At 39.3% G+C, this 21,906-nt stretch overlaps 1 protein-coding gene across 1 annotated transcript in view; it reads left to right on the top strand.

The window, feature by feature from the left end:
• Positions 1 to 21,906, top strand: part of LOC138757959 (probable ATP-dependent RNA helicase DDX60) — a 72,066-nt gene that overhangs the window by 907 nt on the left and 49,253 nt on the right. Inside the window, exons 3-10 of the mRNA XM_069926149.1 lie at positions 2,535 to 2,724; positions 8,992 to 9,345; positions 10,419 to 10,529; positions 10,699 to 10,833; positions 18,784 to 18,939; positions 19,620 to 19,761; positions 20,301 to 20,459; positions 21,774 to 21,876. Coding sequence (XP_069782250.1) covers positions 2,535 to 2,724; positions 8,992 to 9,345; positions 10,419 to 10,529; positions 10,699 to 10,833; positions 18,784 to 18,939; positions 19,620 to 19,761; positions 20,301 to 20,459; positions 21,774 to 21,876 — 1,350 coding nt within the window. The remainder of the gene's footprint in view (positions 1 to 2,534; positions 2,725 to 8,991; positions 9,346 to 10,418; positions 10,530 to 10,698; positions 10,834 to 18,783; positions 18,940 to 19,619; positions 19,762 to 20,300; positions 20,460 to 21,773; positions 21,877 to 21,906) is intronic.

Raw genomic sequence — 21,906 nt, 5'->3', positions numbered from 1 at the left:
AAGGAACTTGAAGACGAACGCACCAGTTAGAAGCCGAAGGAGGCCTTTGGGCTTCTGTATGATCACGGAGAATTGTAACCAATGCTGTTTGCATTCCAACCACCAATAACTTTTTATTCCCTTGCTTTCCAAGATTCTGCCCAACTGCCTTTTTAATTTTTTTTAAAATCAAAGGTTTTGCGTGCACCATATAGTTCCAAATGTATGTGACCCTCTGAGAAGAAAGGGTGCCTCCTTTATCTTTATTTTATGCTTATGCTTCCAGTTACTTTTGGTTTCCAATCGAATTATTTTTCTAAACTGTAGCAGAAAAAATCGTAGTCATCATAAACAATCCACTTGTTTCATCCTCAATTTTGTAAACCTCTGAACTACATCCAATATGTTTGGATCTCCCTTAAATAAGGCAACATTTTTCAGGTCACTCTGTCCCAAAGTATTGCAGCTTTACTCTTCAGATAATAATTTTATTTTTACTGCCAAAATTGAATGTTCTTTGTTTTGCAATACTATAATGATTTTGGCCCACTCACTTAACCAATGCCCTTCTATTGCCTGTTCATAATTAACTTCTGTACTTTTGATATCAGCACATTTAGGAACCATACCCTTGATGCCTTTGAAGTAACATGTATAATAGGTTGACTTCTCAGATACAGTCCTTGTGCCCCACCATTCATTATATTTTGCCAACCAGAAAAAAAATTTGTTGCTATAACTATCTTGGCTAGCACAGATTTTATTTTCTCTGGAAAATAGTGGCCATGAATCTCAACTTTCCATTTCAAAAAAGGCACAAAGTATTTATCAAAAAAAAATGAAAATAGATGTCAAATTGTCTAGTTATTTGCATTCAGAATTAAAGGTAAATTATTTGAATTTCTATCTGAAGTATTCTGATCTGTTTTTGATTCATTTTGTGCCTCTTGATCTTGTACATTTGAATGATAATTTTAAAATTTGATCTAGCCATAACAGGTTTTCAAAAGAGAACTGTGGATTTTACATAAGTGTTTCTGATGAAACCTCTGGCCCTCCTCTTTTTTTTGGAGGTTTGTAGTGAAATTTACAGAATCTCCTACAAGAAATTATTGTTCCATTGCCCCGTCAAGTTGTGCAATCATTTTGAATACCTTGGTTCCTTCTATATTATTGTACATTGGAGACTTGCATGTCAGGTCTGTCGCTTGTGCTTTTAATTTATCTTGTAGCTTTCGTATTTTATTACAGAGATGACATGCTCACAAAGATGAGATATCAAAATCTGAGCAAAGTTTTCCCAAGCTGTGTCTTAATGAGAGCTCTGTGTAGATACTTCTCCATGGTCAAGTTTGCCAATTAACAATTAGATCTGTGTTATGAGGCAAAAGTGGATGATCTCACTCTTCTATGTTATAAACTTCAGTCAATTTTGCCCACTCCACTTTCCGCCAGTGTTTTATTTGCATTTTCACAGATACTTACTAATTCTGTAGGTTGTCTCCAAATGATTGACTTTTTCATGAGTAGGCATATATAGGGTGGACATTTTTTCTCAAGGGCAACAGGAGGACCTCTATATAAGGTGAGGGGAGAAAAATTTGGGGAGATGTCAGGGGTAAGTTTTTTTTTCCATGGAGGAGAGAGGAAGGGTGAGAATTGATTGGGGAGGGCTGGGGGGGAAAGAAGACAAAGGGGAAAGAAAGACAGAGCTAGGAGACAAAGGGATAGGTGCATAGGGGTGGGCTAATGGAAACAGGGCCAAGACAGAATATGAGGTGTTTCTCCAGTTTATGGGTGGTCTCAATCTGGCAGTGGTCGAGACCATGGGCATACATGTTGGGCAGGGAATTGAAAAGGGTTGCCACTGAGATTATTGCTATTGCGACATAGAGCAGAGGTGGTCAACAAAGAAATCTCCCAGTCTGCATCCAGTCACTCCAATGTAAAGGACACCACAATGAGAGCACCAACTGCAGTTTCGCAAGTGAAGGGCTGCTTTACTTGAAAGAACTATATGGGGCCATGAATGGTGGTAAGGGAGAAGTTGTGGGTGCAGTGCCGTACCTTTGGTCATAGGGTTAGGTACCAAGAGGACAATTGGTGGGAGCAGGTGTGGACAAGGAAGTCACAGAGGGAATGGTCCCTGCAGAAGGCGGAGAGGGGAGAAGAAAGGAAATTGTGCCTGATGGTGGAAATGACAGGCAATGATGCATGATGCGAAGGCTGATGGGTGGAGGGGACCAGGACAGATGTAAAGATATGGAGTATGTGCAGGTGAGGGCCTGGTTGATGGTAGTAGAGGGGAACACGTGTTTTTTTTGAAGGAGGACATCTCAGATGATCCTTCTGTTTATGGTCTCTTCTGGAACCTTATTGAATTCTTCCTATGACTCCACATAACATCTTAGTTCACTTGGCTCTCTACTATTCAAATTGTAACAGGGTTGGTTAGATGTGAAGGTCTTTCTGATCAGCTTGTCTTTGTTCTAGTGCTCGGTCATATTGTCCCTGGAATTAACATTTTGTAATGCTATTCGTGATATTTTTTGCAGGTGTACCAGCTTGCTGCATGATTCAGTAGAGTCTGAATTCTTTTTAATCGATGGGGATTCATTAATGATTCACCATGCACTAAATAACACCTTGTGTGAGGGGCAGAATTTGCACTTTTTCTATTTGGTGGAACAATTTTTATTTGACATCATCCAAAAAGGAGCAAAATATGTCATTGTATTCTTCAAGGTATGTGGTTGTAATGCTTATGCTTCCAGTTACTTTGTGTCTGATAATATGCAAAAGATATTTTCATAATATTTAATTGTTGTTCCATCTGTTTATAATCCCAGGAGAAAAAATGTTCTCAAAGTATAATACTATTTTGGGAAAGAACACATGATTTTTACTACAGGTGCCTAAGGTTTTATCCGGGATTCCAAAAAACAGCAAACTCTAAAAAACCAGTAATTTTTTTTTCGATGGATGACATCTGCTCATTAAAGGTGGAGTTTGGCACCAAGCATGACCCAGCGCGACCCTTGCTCAACCCCGGTGTATCATGTCGCTAATTAGTGGTATTGTCGTTTATAAATTGTTTAACAATTCCGTTCAAATGTCGTTATCCACGGTCAAAACGCAAGCTGACCTGCCGACTTAGAGAGAGGAAAGGAAAATGCCCAGTCTCACGCTGCCAGTCCTCTGCTAGTACCCCATCACGCATACTGGCAGTCCTGGGCGTTGGATGGGACGTATGTGGTTGTGAGACCATGTCAGGAAGTTGGAACTGGAGAAAGTGTGCTCACCTTCTCATGGAGGTGTGTCAACATGGTCGTGGGCATTTATTGATGTCCACTCACTGCTGTGATGAAGTCCCTTGGGACAGTAAGCGGGGTGCTGTACACCAAATAGTTTGAGCAAGTTGCCAGGTCCTCTTTTGGGGCAGTATGTCTAGCAAGACCCACAGCAATTTGTCCATCCAGTCTGGGCCTGTGAGTCATGCCTTGAGGGATACCTTAATGTGCTGATGAAAATGTTCCACTATGCCATTTCCTTGTGTTTGCTAGGCCGTTGTGTGGTGCAGCTTAGTGCCAAGCAGCCAGACCAATACTGTCCACAGCCCAGAGGTGAACTGCACACTTCTGACAGAGGAGATGTGTGCCGGCAAGCCAAAATGGGCTATCCAGTGGTCGGTGAGAGCACATGCACAGGTCATAGTGGAGGTGTCCGAGAGTGGGACGACCACTGGTCATCTTGTGAATCTGTCCACGATAGTGAAAATGTGGGTGACACCTATGGTTGGGGGCAGCAGTCCCACAATGTGGATGTGGTCGAAACATCTGTGTGTTGGGGCGAAGTCTGCAGCGGCACCTTGATGTGTTGCTGAACCATGGAGGTTTGACAGGGCTCTGGCCCAGCTGCCGACCTGTTTGCGCAATCCATGCCACATGAACTTGGCTGCAATAATTTGTTGCCCAAATGGAAGTGTGAGCTAGGCCATGAACCACTTTGAAGATCTGATGTTGCCAGGCAGCAGGGATGATGGTTCTTAGCTGTCCCTTAGACACATGGCAGAGGAATGTGGTGCCTCATATCCTTTAACTTTAGGTTTGAGATGGCAGTGTGGTAGGGAGGCATCTCTTCTGTATAGTCGACACCTGGGGTCATCATTGATGGCCGTATGGGATAACACATTTGCAACCTGGTTGCTCTTGCCTGCAATGTGCTGGACAGAAGTCATGTATTCTGAGATGTAGGTCAGTTGGGGCTGCTGTCAGGCTGACCAAGGATCACTCACTTTGGCAAAGACTAATGTGAGTGGTATGTGGTCCGTCAAATACCTGCCCTCGAGAAAGTATCAGAAATGCAGGATGGCGAGGTAGAGAGTGAGGAACTCCTGGTTGAAAGCGCTGTATTTCTGCTCGAGTTGATGACTGAAAAAGGCAAGGGGCTGCCAGCTACCATTGATCAGTTGCTCCAGCACTCTGCCGCCTACCAGATCGATCTTGGAAAATACATTAGCACTGTCCATGTTTGCCTTGAAGTCTTGGATGTGAGGGACACGGTACAGATCAACTATTGTGACCTCGTTAAGATGGCAGTAGTCCCCACAGTCTTGGGGACCATGTGAAGTGGGGTTGCCTACAGGCTGTCTTAGTGGTGCACAATGCTCATTTCCTCCGTCCTGCAAAACGTGTCTTTGGCCAATTGGAGTTTGTTGTTGTTGGTTGGGGGGGGGGGGGTGCAGCCTGCATGTCCCTTCATGGAGTGGTGGTCCAGCGGTGGGGATATGGTGCTGCACACCATGCTTGGTGCTGGCTGTTGTGAACTGGGAAGTTATGTCCGGGAAATTGGCTAGGATCCTGGCATACTCGTTGTCGGAGAAGGTCACCAAGCTGTGGTAGGGTGCAGTCAATTCAGCATGGTGCAAGATGATCGATTTGAACATCTTGGAATTGACAAAACGTCCTTTCAAATTGACCAGCAGTGAGTGCACCCGGAGGAAGTCGGCGTCCAGAGTAGTTGTGAGACGTTGTTGATGGTAAAGGTCCACATAAAATGGTAGGAGTTGAAGTTGAGCAGGATCGTGCAGATGCTGAATGTTCTGATGCTGCTGCTATTGGCGGTAGTCAGGGGAGCCCCCTTCTTTCCAGAATGAGTGACGATGCTTGGGGGTGGGGGGTGGGGAGACAACACACTGACCTCTTCCTGTGTAAATGAGAAAATAGCGCCTGTATGACAATCTCAGATGTAGAGTAGTCTATCTTTTTGGCCAGCCGGTGTTGCCACTACCGACTGCTGGCTAAGGCATTTCCTGGATGCGTGCAAGGTGGTCAGCATTGGTGGGCCATGGAGCCCCATCTTTGGTGGTAGTAGCACCAGTTGTCCTTACTGGCGCTGTTTGAGGCTGACTTCACTGTCGCCCTTTCCTTGGAGGCTGGGACTGTCCGTAACACTTGGTGAGGCGCAGTCGCCACCCAGTTGATGGTTGTTTCCCCCTGCTGTTTGGCTTGCCATTAGTATGTCTGCATAAGCTGTCAGGGGTCAGTGAAATCCTCATTCGAGAGGAGCAGACGGATGTCCTCAGACATTTGCTCGAGGAAAACTTCTTCGAAAAAGAGGCAGGTCCTGTGTCCATCCATCAGGGCACACATTTTGTTCATGAGCATGGAGGGTTTCCACGTGCAGCAGTTTTGCTGCCCTGTCACAGCAGGAGAGACTGAATGTATGTTTGAGGAGCATTTTTATTCCTTCATACTTGTCAGCTGGTGGTCGGTGAAGGTAATCGATGACGCAACTGGCAGCTTCCAGGCCCAGCATACTGACCATGTAGTAGTACTTTGTGACATTGGCAGTTATCTAGCGTATGTGGAATTGGGCTTCGGCTTGTTTAAACTATTGTTGCGGTTGGGATGCCCAGAAGGTGGGCAGTTTGAGTGAAACTGCTTTCTGTCGATCTGAATTGTCTCCTTCCAGCATTTTGCTATCTAAAAGAGGCTGTTTTGGATCGTCGGGGTCACCACTGTAGTCATTTGTGAGTTGTACAGACACTAAATTTAATAATTTAATAATAACTCAACACTAAGTTTAACAATTCAACAGTTCAAATGTCGTTATCCACAGCTGAAAATGCAAGCCGACTTGCTGACTCAGAAGAAAAGAAAACCACCCAGCCTCACGCTTCTAGTCCACAGCCACTTAACCATCATGAGCCGGGCTCTCGCGAGAGCTCAAAACTCCGAACAATGTTTCAAGAACTAAGTGGCACGATCCACCACCGTATCATTACTTTATAAGTACCCTACGTGTCGAGCATGACCCATGCTCAAGTTGGAATATCCAGTGTTGCTCTGCTTCTTTATACAATGCCTCCAAATTGCGTACACTGATGCCCGTCCAGCATCACGGCACTTTCAGTTGCCCCGGTGACAGCTCAATGTGTGACCAATGACCGTCGCTGCTACCTATAATCCCCTACGCAGCTGAAGCTGCTGTGCTAGCACAAGGGAATCGAGAATGGGGCCATTCCGCTGGCTCTGGTACAGTGGTGGGTGGGGTGGCAAGAGAGAGGTGGCAGAGCAATTTGGGCAGATTTAAAGGGACCACCATTTTAAAATAATTTCAAAATCTGGAAGATTTTGAACAAATGTCAGGTGTCTGGCCCTGATGTTCCTAGATAAAATATTAGGCACCTGTGCTACATTTGTAAATTCAAGATTGACTGCATAATGTGAAATTCAAAAGTGTTTTGTGCAGAAGCCCAGTAAACTTCATGCTTATTTACTGACATGGGAGTTGTACAGCATAGAAATGGACCCTTCTGTCCACGGATTTGTGTGGATTATCATGCAAATCTATTATTAATCTCATGTATATTCCATATTAAATCAAATACCTGCCCAGGTGCTGCTTAAATGTTTTTTTCTATTCCTGCCTCCACCACAGCCTTGCTCAATCCAGATATCAAACATTCTGTGGGGAAACAAATCCTCCTTAAATCCTTTTTAAATTTCCTCCCTCTCATCTTAAACCAATGTCCTCAATTTTAAATTTTGACGTATAGCATGGGACAGACCTTTTTGGCCCAAGAGCCTGTGCAACAACCCCAGTACATTTTGAATGGTGGGAGGAAACCAAAGCATCTGGAGGAAACCCACACAGACATGGGGAGAACGTACAAACTCTTTACAGACATTGCTGGATTCGAACCTTGGTCACCGGTGCTGTAACAACGTTGCATTAATTGCTACGTTAACCTTGTTGCCTGTTTGTTACTGGATCTTTTATCCTATTTTGAGCCTCTGTTGAATACCATGCAACATAATTGTTGGTCTGGAATTTTTCCCAAGTTTGAGAGGCTGTAATGTTACGAGCCCAGAGGACCCCAAAACACAGCAGCAGTAGATATTCACCAAGACAAATGGTTACTTAAACAAAAGTTGCTTTTAATTATCTTTAGACATAAAAACAGAATCACACTTTAACTTAACAGCCCCCTTCTAATTCTAAGTGCACATGTATGTAATGTGTGTGTAAGTTTAGAAAAGTTCTTTGATTCATAGTCCAATTTCACTTTTCATTCCTCCAAGTTTACTGGTTGTAGGCAATTCTTACACTGTGCACTGAATTCAACATTTATGAATTTCACCAGGCTTTGGTGCTTGAAAGATAAATGGTTGCCATTCAGGAAAGTTCTTGTTGGTTTTCAGAGATTTCAACTGATTTCTTTTAATTAACCACCTCAGTGTCTTGCTGAAGTAACTTGCCCTTTCAGGGTTTTCCAGATGATAACCTCTTTTTTTCAAGTTCCTTTTTGTTTCCCTTATTTCAAGTGAAACATAAGGCAGTCAGTCCTCTCCTCTTATATGAACCTTTGACCAGGCTGAACTAAGCATTCACAACCTGTCTTCAAAATGATATTTTTTTCACAAGCTTGCCAGCTTGTCCTGTTCCAGTCTCTGCTGCTACTGCTTGGAGCTCTGAACGACTCCTCCGATCTCTTTCATCTGTTGCTTTTCTAAACAACAATCCATTAGTGAAGTCTTTTGGGCAATCCCCATAGTTTTTGCAAAGGCCCCCAGGAGCCACCCTGTCTGGCTTGAGCAAAGCTCCAATATTTTAAATGAGATCTGTTTGAAGAGTTTGTATGCAACCTACTCTTTAAAAAAAAGCCTGCCCAATTTATCTGTCACAGTAACCCATAAACTGATCCAAAATAATTTCACTATCAAAAGTGACTGACAATGTATCATTTGCCTTTTATCTATTCCTAGCTTTAGAGAATTATGACACAATGGAGATATAATTATATGGCAATCTTGATCCAAACAACAAATAAATCTGTCAAGTTCTTTTGGATTCATCAATTGTTTGGAGAATTTTGTCCAATGCTACTTCAGGTGTTTCAAATTGTAGGCTTTGGAGAAGCAAAGGATTAGCCATGTGTAGAATCACTGCTAATAAGAATTGTTGCAGTTGATCTTCTGAAAAAACTATTGCAGTAAAACCCCAGGTGTTAGGTAGCTATGGGGATTGGTAGATTTCAGATAAGTAAATTTTCCGATTGCTTGAGGTTGCGTGTTGCATTGTTTAGTGAACTAACGGCAAGGTGTGCTAATTTTAAACCTGAATTTTTTAACTGTTTTCTTTTTTTTGCCTGTTATAAGGCTGGCAGTTGCATGAATTCCAGATAACAGGGTTTTTTAACCGTATTTCTTGTAAATTATGGGGAATTGTTTTGTAAAATTAACTGCCATGTTTGTCTGATTTAAATTAGATGTTAGAGCTCGTGTTGAGAAATATGCTAAATATGAGGATTATTTTGCCTTTGCAATATCTTTTTTACAGTAAATGGGATAAAGGAGAAATCGTCAATAAAGTGTCCATAAAATGGAAACAAAATTTAATCAATAAGGAACATTATCTAAATTTTGGAAGTTATCAACCATTTTTTAAAATCTAAAACTTGTATTGCTTGGATATATGTTAATAAAGCTAGCTTTTTTCTGTTTTTAGGATGCTGAGAGTATGTGGCTTGGGAGCTCCTACTATCTTTCATTGAGAAGTGCATTAATTCTTCATCTAAAGAACAACACAGATGTCCCAGTGTACACTGAATTCTCCAATTGCTTTTCATTTAAGTGGCAAGCTTTTGTGCAGGAACATTATCCCTATTTCATATTGATCAATGATGAAGCAATCAAGTTCCCTGGAAATAAAAGCATGTCCAGCTACCTGTTGAAGATCTTCATTTTTCACACATTAGGAAATAAAATAAATGTTGCATTGACTTCTGGCATGCATTCGAATATTCGCAGACTTTATGGATACTACGTTAACAGTAAAGTTGTTTTAACAAGATGCAGAAAGGTGATAAAATGTCTTCATTACTCTTTGCTATATTTCATCAGTTTTATTTAGATTTTAGGTTTTTTTTGTTTAATTCATTTTCCTCTTTCTCCTTATGCCACTCACTTTTCCAAGCCTCTGCCAGTTCTACTCATTCGCCGTCCAGTATGAGGAAACATGGCCTCTAATTTCGAGCCCAATTTCCTGCTCTTCTCAGTCAACAGATGTTGAAAGGTGACTGCCTGAAAAAAGACCAATTTGATGGATTTTAAATTGGATTGCTTAGTTCAGTCCTAAAGGTTTTTTTGGCTATACAAGGCCAGCAGATTTGTAGATACTGTGATGCAGGCTGCATGGTTTGTGCATGACTTGGCATCTTTTGTACTTTTGTGTCACAATGTGGATTAGTGTGGCCAGCAATGTGGTAGAACCAGGTAAGTTGCTTTTGTTACTAGAAGTAACTTAAAAGTCATGTACATCTCTTTGGCACTCTGTAACCTTTATGATGTGCTAGAAATGCTTTTTAATAAATCCAGTGGGTTTTTATTTCAAGTGGTGCATCTTTGCTAAAGTAATATTACTCTGTAATTTTCTACAAGTAGTGTTTATCTAAAAATCTTAATTTAATATTGAAATCTTTTTAATCATATAGTGCCATCTAATTTCAACCAAAACTCCTTTGAATCTTGCTTTGAAATTAGTCATTCATTCATTAAACTGGTAGATTATTCCATCAATTGATCTGTATCTATGCAGATTTTTCTCAATATCTGTTTTATTTCTCAGCAAGTTACTTGTATCCTTTTTGCCTTGCTTTCTTGTCCAAGTTCTAAAAATCCAATATACTTTGGATCAGTTTATAAAATAGTTGATATTTTCAGGTTAGCAGTTTATTTATTTTGCGTCAGCAATGACTAGGGAATTAGTGGATTGCTGTGAGATTTCTGTTTAGATATCTTAACAATTTCTGTGGGGTTTTCCAAATGTCGTCTTTGGCTGCAAAATTCCAGGTGAAAAATATCACATATTTACAATGAAAATTATAACTTTTGCATGTAACATTTCATTATTTGACATTGCTTAATCATTTTTAGATTCATAAAGATATGGAATCTGCTCATCAGGCTATTGTATCATTTTTGACTCGAAATCACACCGTGTTCTTTCTTGGAGATTATCAAAACAGCAAGAGTGTTTTAAAAGAGGTAATGACCCTTTTCTAAAGTTTACCAATTATATAACTATTGTAGTTGATAATAAATTAATGGTACATCCTAAAGTGAAAATTTGTTTCGGATGTGAAATGTAAAAATGAATGTTTTTCCAACTGTGTTCACATACTTAAGTTTCTGACTAAGGATTCTACATTGTCAGGTGCAACAAGACGTTGCTCAGCTGCAGCACTTGTGGCCAGATGGATTCGATATAAGAAGTTACATTTGTGTGGTTTCTTGTTCAGTGGCTCTCAAGTGCTACATGCGTGAAAGAGCTGAAACTCCTAACATTCAGGTAAATGATTTTGTGCTACTGGTGTATTTTGAGTAATATTTTGTTTCCCTTAGTCATTGCAGTTTAGATTGTTGGTTAATATTAGCTTTGTTCTCCAGTTGTGACAGAATTATTCTGTTGCACTCATTCTTGGACTTCTGTAGTGTGGGAGTGTATGTATGCAGATAAAGGGTTTAGCAAAAGAGTTCCTTAAATAGAACAAACAATTGATTTTATTTTTCAGTACTAAATATATTGGTCAAATTTGTTGGAGAATGATTGCTGAGCCTCCCTGTCTTCTGTTTAAAAGTAGTAGAAACATAGAACAATTACAGGCCACCTCGTCCCCTTTATAGTCTGTGCTGAACCATTTTTTTTCCTAGTTCCACCGACCTTCCCATAGGCTATCCATGTAGCTGTCCAAATTCTTCTTAAATGTTAAAATTGAGCCCATATTTATCACTTGGACTGGAAGCCTGTTCCACACTCCAACCACACTCTGTGAAGAATTTCCCCCTCATGTTCCCCCTAAATCTTTTTTCCTTTCACCCTTAACCCATGTCCTTTGGTTTGTATCTCATCTACTCTTTGTCTATCCCCCTCAGAATTTTAAATACTGATACCTTTATCAAATCTCCCCTCATTCTTTTACGCTCCAGGGAATAAAGTCCTTACCTGTTTAACCTTTACCTTGAACTCAATTGCTGAAATCCGGGCAACATCCTTGTAAACATTTTCCTCACTCTTTCCATCTTATTGATATTGTTCCTGTAGTTGGGTAACCAAAACTGCATATAATACTCCAAATTTGGCCTCACCAATGTCTTGTACCACTTTAACATAACTTTCCAACTCCTCTACTCAATACTTTGATTTACGAAGACAAATATGCCAAAAGCTCTCTTTATAACCCTATCCACCTGTGAAGCCACTTTTTTAAAAAAATTTTTATTTTTCACACTATAAACCATATTGATCTAGATACATACATTTTCCTTCTTAAATATCTTTCTTCTTCTTTCTTTCTTTCTTCTTTGGCTTGGCTTCGCGGACGAAGATTTATGGAGGGGGTAAAAGTCCACGTCAGCTGCAGGCTCGTTTGTGGCTGACAAGTCCGATGCGGGACAGGCAGACACGATTGCAGCGGTTGCAAGGGAAAATTGGTTGGTTGGGGTTGGGTGTTGGGTTTTTCCTCCTTTGCCTTTTGTCAGTGAGGTGGGCTTTGCGGTCTTCTTCAAAGGAGGTTGCTGCCCGCCAAACTGTGAGGCGCCAAGATGCACGGTTTGAGGCGATATCAGCCCACTGACGGTGGTCAATGTGGCAGGCACCAAGAGATTTCTTTAGGCAGTCCTTGTACCTTTTCTTTGGTGCACCTCTGTTTCGGTGGCCAGTGGAGAGCTCGCCATATAACACGATCTTGGGAAGGCGATGGTCCTCCATTCTGGAGACGTGACCCACCCAGCGCAGCTGGATCTTCAGCAGCGTGGACTCGATGCTGTCGACCTTGCCATCTCGAGTACTTCGACGTTAGGGATGAAAGCGCTCCAATGGATGTTGAGGATGGAGCGGAGACAATGCTGGTGGAAGCGTTCTAGGAGCTGTAGGTGATGCCGGTAGAGGACCCATGATTCGAAGCCGAACAGGAGTGTGGGTATGACAGCGGCTCTGTATACGTTTATCTTTGTGAGGTTTTTCAGTTGGTTGTTTTTCCAGACTCTTGTGTAGTCTTCCAAAGGCGCTATTTGCCTTGGCGAGTCTGTTGTCTATCTCATTGTCGATATATACAGTGTCATTTTCTCTCCCCCCTCCCCTCCCTCACCTCCCCTCCCATTTATTTGAAGTTCAGAATATAAGATATATTAAACCCATCAAACAATGATGTCACTCAATAAAAATAAACAAGAAATTCCACTGAGTCAGTTCTTTTCATTCTCTTCTCCTTCTGTCATTTTAGGTGGTAGATGTCCACGGTAGGTTTTCTCTATTGTATTTTATGTATGGCTCCCATATTTGTTCAAATATTGTAATGTTATTTCTTAAATTATAGGTTATTTTTTTCTAATGGAATACATTTATTCATTTCTATATACCATTGTTGTATTCTCAAGTTATCTTCTAATTTCCAGGTTGACATAATACATTTTTTTGCTACAGGTAGGGCTATCATAACAAATCTTTTTCGTGCTCCATCCAAATCGAGTCCAAATTCTTTGTTTTTTATGTTACTTAGGAGGAAGATCTCTGGGTTTTTTGGTATATTGCTTTTTGTGATTTTATTTAATATCTGGTTTAGATCTTCCCAAAATTTTTTCATTTTCTCACATGTCCAAATTGCATGAATTGTTGTTCCCATTTCCTTTTTACAGCGAAAACATCTGTCAGATACTGTTGGGTCCCATTTATTTAACTTTTGAGGTGTAATGTATAGCCTGTGTATCCAGTTATATTGTATCATACGTAACCTTGTGTTTATTGTATTTCTCATAGTTCCGGAGCATAACTTCTCCCATGTTTCATTCTTTATCTTTATGTTTAGATCTTGTTCCCATTTTTGTTTAGTTTCAGCATTTGTTTCCTCATTCTCCTTTTCTTGTAGTTTAATATACATGTTTGTTACAAATTTTTTGATTATCATTGTGTCTGTAATCACATATTCAAAATTACTTCCCTCTGGTAACCTCAGACTGCCTCCCAATTTGTCCTTCATGTAGGATTTCAGTTGGTAGTATGCCAACACTGTATCGTGAGTTATATTTATCCTTCATTTTTCAAAGGATAATAATTTATTTCCCGAAAAACAATTTTTTATTCTTTTGATCCCTTTTTTCTCCCATTCTCTAAAGGAAAGCTTATCTATTGTAAAAGGGATTAGCTGATTTTGCGTCAGTATTAGTTTTGGTAGTTGGTAATTTGTTTTATTCCTTTCTACATGAATCTTCTTCCAAATGTTGAGCAGATGAAGCAATACTGGAGAATTCCTTCATTGTACAAATTTTTCATCCCATTTATATAATATATGTTTAGGTATCTTCTCCCCTATTTTATCTAGTTCTAATCTAGTCCAATCTGGCTTTTCCCTTGTTTGATAAAAATCTGATGGGTATCTTAATTGTGCGGCTCTAATAATTTTTAAAGTTTGGTAGTTGTAAGCCTCCTTGTTTATACCATTCTGTTAATTTATCTAGTGCTATCCTCGGTTTCCCCCCTTTCCATAAAAATTTCCTTTTTATTTTCTTTAACTCCTTGAAGAATTTCTCTGTTAAGCGTATTGGTAATGTCTGAAATAGGTATCGTATCCTTGGGAAAATATTCACTTTAATACAGTTTATCCTTCCTATCAGTGTTAGTGGTAAGTCTTTCCAATGTTCTAAGTCGTCTTGTAATTTTTTCATTAGTGGATAATAATTGAGTTTATATAGATGACCGAGGTTTTTTTTATTTGTATACCTAGATATCGCATTGCTTGCGTTTGCCATCAGAATGGTGATTCTTTCTTAAATTTTGAGAAATCCCCATTATTCATTGGCATTGCTTCACTTTTATTTGCGTTAATCTTGTACCCCAACACTTCTCCATATTCCTTCAGTTTCCTATGTAATTCTTTTATTGATATTTCTGGTTCTGCTAAGTATACTATAACGTCATCTGCAAATAGACTGATTTTATATTCCTTGTCTTTTATTTTTATCCCTTTTATTTTCTGTTCTTATCAGTTCTGCTAGTGGTTTTATGGCTAACGCGAACAATAAGGGAGATAGTGGGCATCCCTGCCTTGTTGATCCGCTTAAGTTAAATTGTTTTGATATATATCCATTTACTATCACTTTTGCCAATGGCCCCTTATATAATGCTTTAATCCAATTAATATATTTCTCTGGTAAGCTGAATTTTTGTAATACTTTGAATAAATAATTCCATTCTACTCTGTCAAAGGCCTTCTCTGCGTCTAAAGCAACCGCTACTGTTGGAGCTTTATTTCCTTCTACTACATGAATTAAATTAATAAATTTACAGATATTGTCTGTTGTTCGTCTTTTTTTAATAAATCCAGTTTGGTCTAGATATCTTTATATTGTTTCTTCTATTATAATTTTCCATTATATCTATCTTCTGAGCTAACAGCTCTTGTGTCTCTTTAACTTTTTTATCAGATTCTTCTAATTTCTTTTTTAAGTCAACTACTTTCATTTCTATGGCTGTTTCTCGTTCTTCCACCTTGTCCACTCTTTTTCCTATATCTGACATGATCATCTCTAATCTATTCATTTTTTCTTCTGTACTTTTTACTCTTTTTATTTCACTGAATTCTTGTGATTGCCATTCTTTTACTGATTCCATATATTCTTTAAAAAAAAATATCCATGTACTTGCCCTTCCTTTCATCTTCCATTTCTCTGTGTTCTTCCTCTTCTTCTTCTGAGTCCACTCCAGGATCTGTGTCCTTTACCTCTGTCTCTTCTGGTTTTCCTGTTGGTTTGTTTGTTTTATTTTGTTGGGTATTTTTGGTCTTCTTATTTTTATTAGAAGTGTCTTGATGCTGGTCTTCTTCCTCTGGGTTGGTCATCTGTTGTTTCTTTGATTTCTTTTTACTCTCTTTCTTGTTCTCGTTATTTTCTATGTTTTCCTCTTGCTGCTTTGTTGTGGTTGTCAATTTCAGCTGTGGAGATCGACTCCTCAGCTGGTCCCCCCTCCCGTCAGTGTTATTTTTGTCTTGCGCGACTCCTCGCGCATGCGCGGTTGCGCACTTTTGTTTGGCTCCGTGAGCCATTTTTGTAGTCCCGAGTTCGGGGCTTCAACTGACCTTAGGGAGCGGGCTTCTCTGTCCACGGCGGGCCTCCTCAGATAGGTAAGGCCTTCACCTTCTTCTTCCGACGTCTTTCCTTTTCTTCCCATTGTTTTTGGCTTTTCTTTCTTCACTGCCATTTTCTCCACATCTTTACTTTCACTTTATTTTATTTTTGTGTTTGTGCCTTTGTTTTTTCACTGTCTTTTTTTAACTTTTCCGGAGAGGGCTGGAGTTCCCCAACCGGCCACTACTCCATCACGTGACTCCTTCCCTGTGAAGCCACTTTCAGGGAATTGTGTATCTGTATTTCCAAATCCCTCTGTCCTACTGCCCTCTTCAGTGCTGTACCATTTACTGTGTAAGCATTTGGTTTGTCTTTCCAAAATGTAACACCTTGCACTTGTCTGCATTAAACTTTTTTCCAGACCATTTTACCATGTGGTCCAGATCCCTCTGCAAGCTTTGTAAGCCTTTGCTGTCCACAACACCTCCAATCTTAGAGTCATCTTCAAATTTGTTAATTTAATTGACCACAAATTCATCCAGATCGTTGATCTAGATGACAAATAATGATCCCAGTTCCAATCCCTGAGGCTCTCCGCTAGTTCAGTCTGAGAAGCAATCATCCATGCCTACTCTCTGGCTTCTCCCATCCAGCCATTGTCAAATCCAGCATCTGAACCTTCCTGACTGACCTCTCATGTGGGGGCCTTGTCAAAGACCTTAACTAAAGTCCATGTAGACAATGTCCACAGCCTTTCCTTTGTCAACTTTCCTGGTAACTCTTCGAAAAATTCTGATTGGTCAAGCAATCTTTTTTGAGAGAATTTACAATCTTGAGTCACAAATCACAGAGTGAAATTTATATTGCCCAATTCTGAGGCATGAAACCCCTTTGAGCACTGAAGAAAGAGCAACATGTATGAGGGTTGCTTACCATGGCTTGAGTGCTGCCACTCAAGCATCAAAGAAATATGTCCACAAATCTTGTATTTTTAATGACAATTTTGCAGGTTGGCTCGAAGCTTGATGAAAATTGATTTCAAGTTCAAAATAAATTGTAGCACAGGTTAAATCTTGATGGAAAAGGTGGTTTGTGAAAATGGAAGAATTTATAAACTGTGAAATGGATAATTGGCTGAAGGGAGAGTTGCCAGTGATGAATACAAAATTGGTGGGAATTGGTGTGCAGCAGTGAAATGGGATTGAATTGGGGGGTGGGGTGGGGGGGGGGGGAGGAGATCAGAGTATTGTGAAGGTCAAGAAGATGGTAATCAAGGAAGAAGTTTTAAGCTACAACTAATATCTTTTTTCCTAATTGAAGTCAGTGCAGGTGAATAGAGCAGTGGATGGAATTCAGTGGTAGAAATGTTATGGCTTAGTAGGTGGGCATTGAACTTATTATGTCCAAGGGTTGGAATAATCCTGACCTCCACTATTTAGTCTGTTACCCTGGATGTCTCAACCTCTCAAATGCCTTTTGAAACCTAATGGGTTTCTACTTCTCACTCTTCCAGGTAGTGAATTCCAAACCTCAATCCATTGTTGGGGTGAACAAATTTCCTCTAATTCTTTTGAATAAGTAATATAAAATTGTCTCTAGTTTTTGACCTTTCTGTAGAGGGATATGTTTCATGCCTGTTATCTCTAACTCAACCTCCCATAATTTTATACCTTTCATCAAACTCCATGAAAGAAAACAACTTCAGCCTTGTTGATTAAAATTTTCCAATCTTTAAATTATCCATGGGTGGAACCACATTTTTTCCTTTAACTTGGTAACCAGACGTGTGATATCTGTGATTCTTGCAGTGTTTCCCTGACCTTGAGGATCTGTGGAAGTGGACTCCTAAGCTTTTCTTCTTTCTACTACTTGCAAATGTAGTACCCTGCATCTGGATAGTGAGACTGAGGTTAAGAAAAGTAATGTTTGTCTGAATTGGAGTTCATGAAGGATAGAAGGACCGTAGAATAATAAATTGTGGTGCCTGGTGACAGTGGTAGGGGCTTTTGTGGCTGAACATCTGTGGTATAATAGAGTGGTTTATAGCAGGCGTTGATGACACTCCTAAACAAAGAGAGAAATGTGCTTAATTAAGCTGCTAATAGATTGTGGGACCCTAAAGGTGATCAGTGGGAATTGCATGAATTTTAACTGGAAACACTCCTATTGAGTTATTAATAAACTGCTGTTGTGCAAAAGTTGTGCTGTTTTGATTAGTTGCCATGGTAAAGTTGTACTGCTGTTTCCTAAAGACAGTTCATAGAACAAATGCCAGTCAATGTGCAGATGATCGTTTTAATATCACCTAGTGTGGTTTTGAGTATTAACGCACCTTCATTTTTTATTTATTCTTTTAAAAAAGATGAAAGCCAATTTGCTTAATGCATTCAGAGGGGATTGTACTTTGAATGGGAGCCGCTGCCTTTCGTCATCCATAATTTTCTTGGCTTTGCACTCAAGGCTCTTAGAATTTCGATAGAATGTGTTGCAAGTTTGAATCTCATACTTACTGTCATGTCAGTGCTCAAACAAGATAACTGTGAAGAAACTATGAATTTTCTTTAGACATGGTTATTATAGGTTAATTCAATCACTTGTTTCTCATATTGATCAAGGAATTGATGTAATTTTATCATTTTTTTTCCTTTTCTGCTTGCATTTATGCAAGATGATTTGCTATGTACTTAAGTTTTGTATGTAAGTTGAGATGTTTAAACTCAATAAATATATTTAATAGAGAAAGAATTGCCTTTCAGGTAATTTGGTTTGATTCAAGATATTCAAAATTGTTTAGCCTTCCATAATTCATGTAAGGATTGAGTCTAGTTTTATTTTCACCTTGTTTTGGGTTTGCTTGACTTTGCAGAGACCTCGCCAGTGTCTTTGTCAAAATGAATGTTGAAGTGATCACACCAATAAACAACATGGCTAATCTTCCACTCGGAAACATCGCATTAGAATTCCATTTTCTCACGTAGCTGTGGGTGTGAGTTGCTGATAATATTTCGTGTCACTGCTGGCTGTGGTTGCTCCTTCGCTGGAATGGTGACTGCTTCTGGAGAATGAGGTTCAATGTAAACTTTGAGTGACCCAGCCAGCTGCAGGAAGCAAGTTCTAGTTATATTTCAAATTCTAGTTAAATCTACTGTATATTAATAACAATGTGCTTTGAATATTTCAGGCGATGGAGGAAACCTTAACATTTCAAGAGGTGGTAGACTTGTGCCGAATGTATTGTGCACATGTGGCATTACTAATTCACTTGCCATTGACTAAACGAGCCCAAAAGAAAATCAACTTTAAGTGGATGAAACCAGCTTCAGATTTTCTACAGTTGGTAAGGCCAAGGATGCTTTTAATAGGTTTCAAAACCAGAATATTATTGTAGAAGTATCATAGATGTTGATTTGATGTTTTCCTTTTGAAAGTCGAAACAAAATGAAAGAACTAATATTTTTTTCTCGACTATATGGAATAACCAAGCAATAATCTGCTGGCAGAAAGCTGTTCAAAAATCTACTTTGACTTTATCTGACACTTTGACAATTGTATGTTAGATAAAACTTTTATTCTGAAACCTACACATTTGTAGGTTTACCTATGGAATTTTTCAATGGGTATTTCAATTCTATTATTGGTTTAAAGCACAAATAAAATAATTTTAAATGAATATTTCTAGTGTATTAGCTCTGGTATTTTATCGAATGACCTTAAATTTCAATCCCACCTATATTAATGGTTGAAATTTGTATCTGCCAGCTGTCAGGGTATTAGGAAAGTCATCTTTCTACCCCAATCAAGCAATCTGCCTTAGATCCCATTAGACGTCTGAGCATTGGAAAAGTGATATGTTGATGCAATAAGAATAACTCTTAAAACTAGTGTTGGATAGTGAAATGAGCTGAGTGTGAATCTAAGCAGAACAGTTTAAGAAAATATTCGCACATATCAACTAGTTTTGTTAAAATTGAGGATGATTTAAATATTTAATCTGTTTTTCTGAAATTTAATTTGCAGCTACATTTATGTCAACATTTTATTCTGAAAACCCTTGACACGACACAGAATAGGAGAGGTGATATGATGCATTTGTGTGACCTGAATGATACATTACTTTTAACAAGAGTGGCTCTTTGCAGTAGAATGACAGATGACACAGGTAACATTTTTCTGAAGGAAAATTAAAGTTGTTCTTCCTCTCTTTGATTATGGAAGACTGTATAATTTGTTTCTACACCTGGAATGGAATTTCATAAGATATCCCCCTTTTCTGTGTATTCCCATTCTTTAAGCATATTTTCCACCGAAGAGAACTTTAAAATGGGGAGGTGGAGATGTTCCTACTCATGTTGTTGAGCGATGATCTGATCCTATTGCCTACATTCATATGCTGCTATTGCTTAGTGTCATCACGATTTGATTTGCCTCATAACCCATTTAAATGCAAATTGCTTTTGCCAGCAGAATTTACAATACTACACCTGCGTGTTATATGTGTGTGCGTGTTATAAGTGACTGGGTTAGAATCTGGCACTGTCTGTACTTTCTTTTGTAATTTCTTCCCACATTCCAGACATAAAGGGTTGGTTGGTTAATTGATTGTATTTGATGGCATGGGCTTGTGGATCAGTTTGGCCTGTTAATGTGCTGTATCTTTAACTTAAATATTTGGAAAAAAACATTTGTTGTATTAAATAGAATCCAGTTTTCAGTTGGGAGAAGTAATTGAAGAAGAATACAAGAAACTGTGGAAAATTATGTCCAGTTCAATCTCTGATTATGATGTTGGCAAGGCGTTTCCTTTGCAAACTACTTCAAAAATTATGGTGCAAGAAAGTGAAAATTCACTGGCTGAAGGTAATTCAAGCTTGATGTTAAAACAGCTTTTCTTTTTATAATGTGTAAACAGATTTAATCCCAGTATTTATTTGTTGCTGGAAAATATATCAACCTTGTAAGAATGCACATTTGTGAAGCCCCTGATGCAGATAAAAATGGTCAGAAGGAACTTTGAAGCAGGAACAATCATAATATTGAAAGCTACATATGAGGATTGAGCTGCAAAAACATTTTAAAGTGTACATGCTGAGTGAGTGAGGTTCAAGAAAGAGAACAAGGTGGCTTTAGTAAAAAATGGGGGTTGCAGTGAACACAACAAACAAAATAGAAGATGGATTAATCTGTTGTTGAGCCTGGAAGAAAGAGTATAAATATTAGCATCATGTCAGGTGATGAGTATTCAGTCAGAAGTTTTTTTAAAAGCCTTTTTGTGCTGCTAATATCAATGTTGTTTGTGATCCAATTGTAGGGGAATTTAACTGGACCAGTCATACAGTAGTTGGTCAGTTCCAAAAGTATTCATGTTATTGATCCGGCATGCCTCATGGTTAAAGGGCAAATCGAAAAAAACTGCTGAATGTGAGCATTGATTTGGGACTGTGAAAACCTAGATAGCAACACCCATGTTCCATGAGTAAACAGATGAACAATTGACAATTTGATCTTAACCATGTGTACTATAAAAGATTGGTATGTTGTCATACAGAGGAACTTGGGAGTGATAATGCATGAATTGCAAAAGGTTGGTTTGCAATTGTATCTTGGATTAAATTTAAGAGCCGGGAGTTTCTGTTGCATCTGTACACGTCAGGCTGCACCTGGATAACGTGTGCAAATCTGATCTTTTCCTTTGAGAAAAGATGTGCTCACTTTGGAAGCAGTGTTGATGAGGTTCAACAGGTTGATTCCAGAGATGATAAGTTAGCCTATGAGGAGAGATTGAGTTGTGTGGGACTTGCTGGAATTCAGAAGAACGATAAGGAACCTTATCTATCCCTTCCATGATTTTTATATTTTTGTACAATGGATTATGTGAGACTAAAGCTAAGGGACATGGCCTCAAGATTCAGGGGAATAGGTTTAGGACTGGGATGAAGAGGAACTGCTATTCCCAGAGTGCTGTGAATCTATGGAATTCTCTGCCGAGAAGCAGTGGAAGCTGCCTTGTTGCAAAGAAGGGGGAAATTGAGGGTTACGGAGAAATGGAAGATGGGTAAAGGTGAGTCCATGGCCAGACCAGCCATGATTTTTATTGAATTGTGGAGCAGTCTCGATGGCCCACCCCCCCCCCCGCCCCTATTTCTTGTGTACTATTTCTGTTATCTTTTAAAGGTCCTTCGGAGGTTATCCCTGAAGTTGGCTTGATTCCTGTTAACATTACTTTAGTTGACGAATATGCTGGACGTATTTTAAAGGACTTTCCCATATTAAGCAGGCAAGAGCTTTTTTGAAATATTCTGATTCT

The sequence above is a fragment of the Narcine bancroftii genome, chromosome 3, assembly GCF_036971445.1.
Source record: "Narcine bancroftii isolate sNarBan1 chromosome 3, sNarBan1.hap1, whole genome shotgun sequence".
Lineage (NCBI taxonomy): Eukaryota > Metazoa > Chordata > Chondrichthyes > Torpediniformes > Narcinidae > Narcine > Narcine bancroftii.
This window is presented reverse-complemented; position numbering and strand designations above follow the sequence as displayed.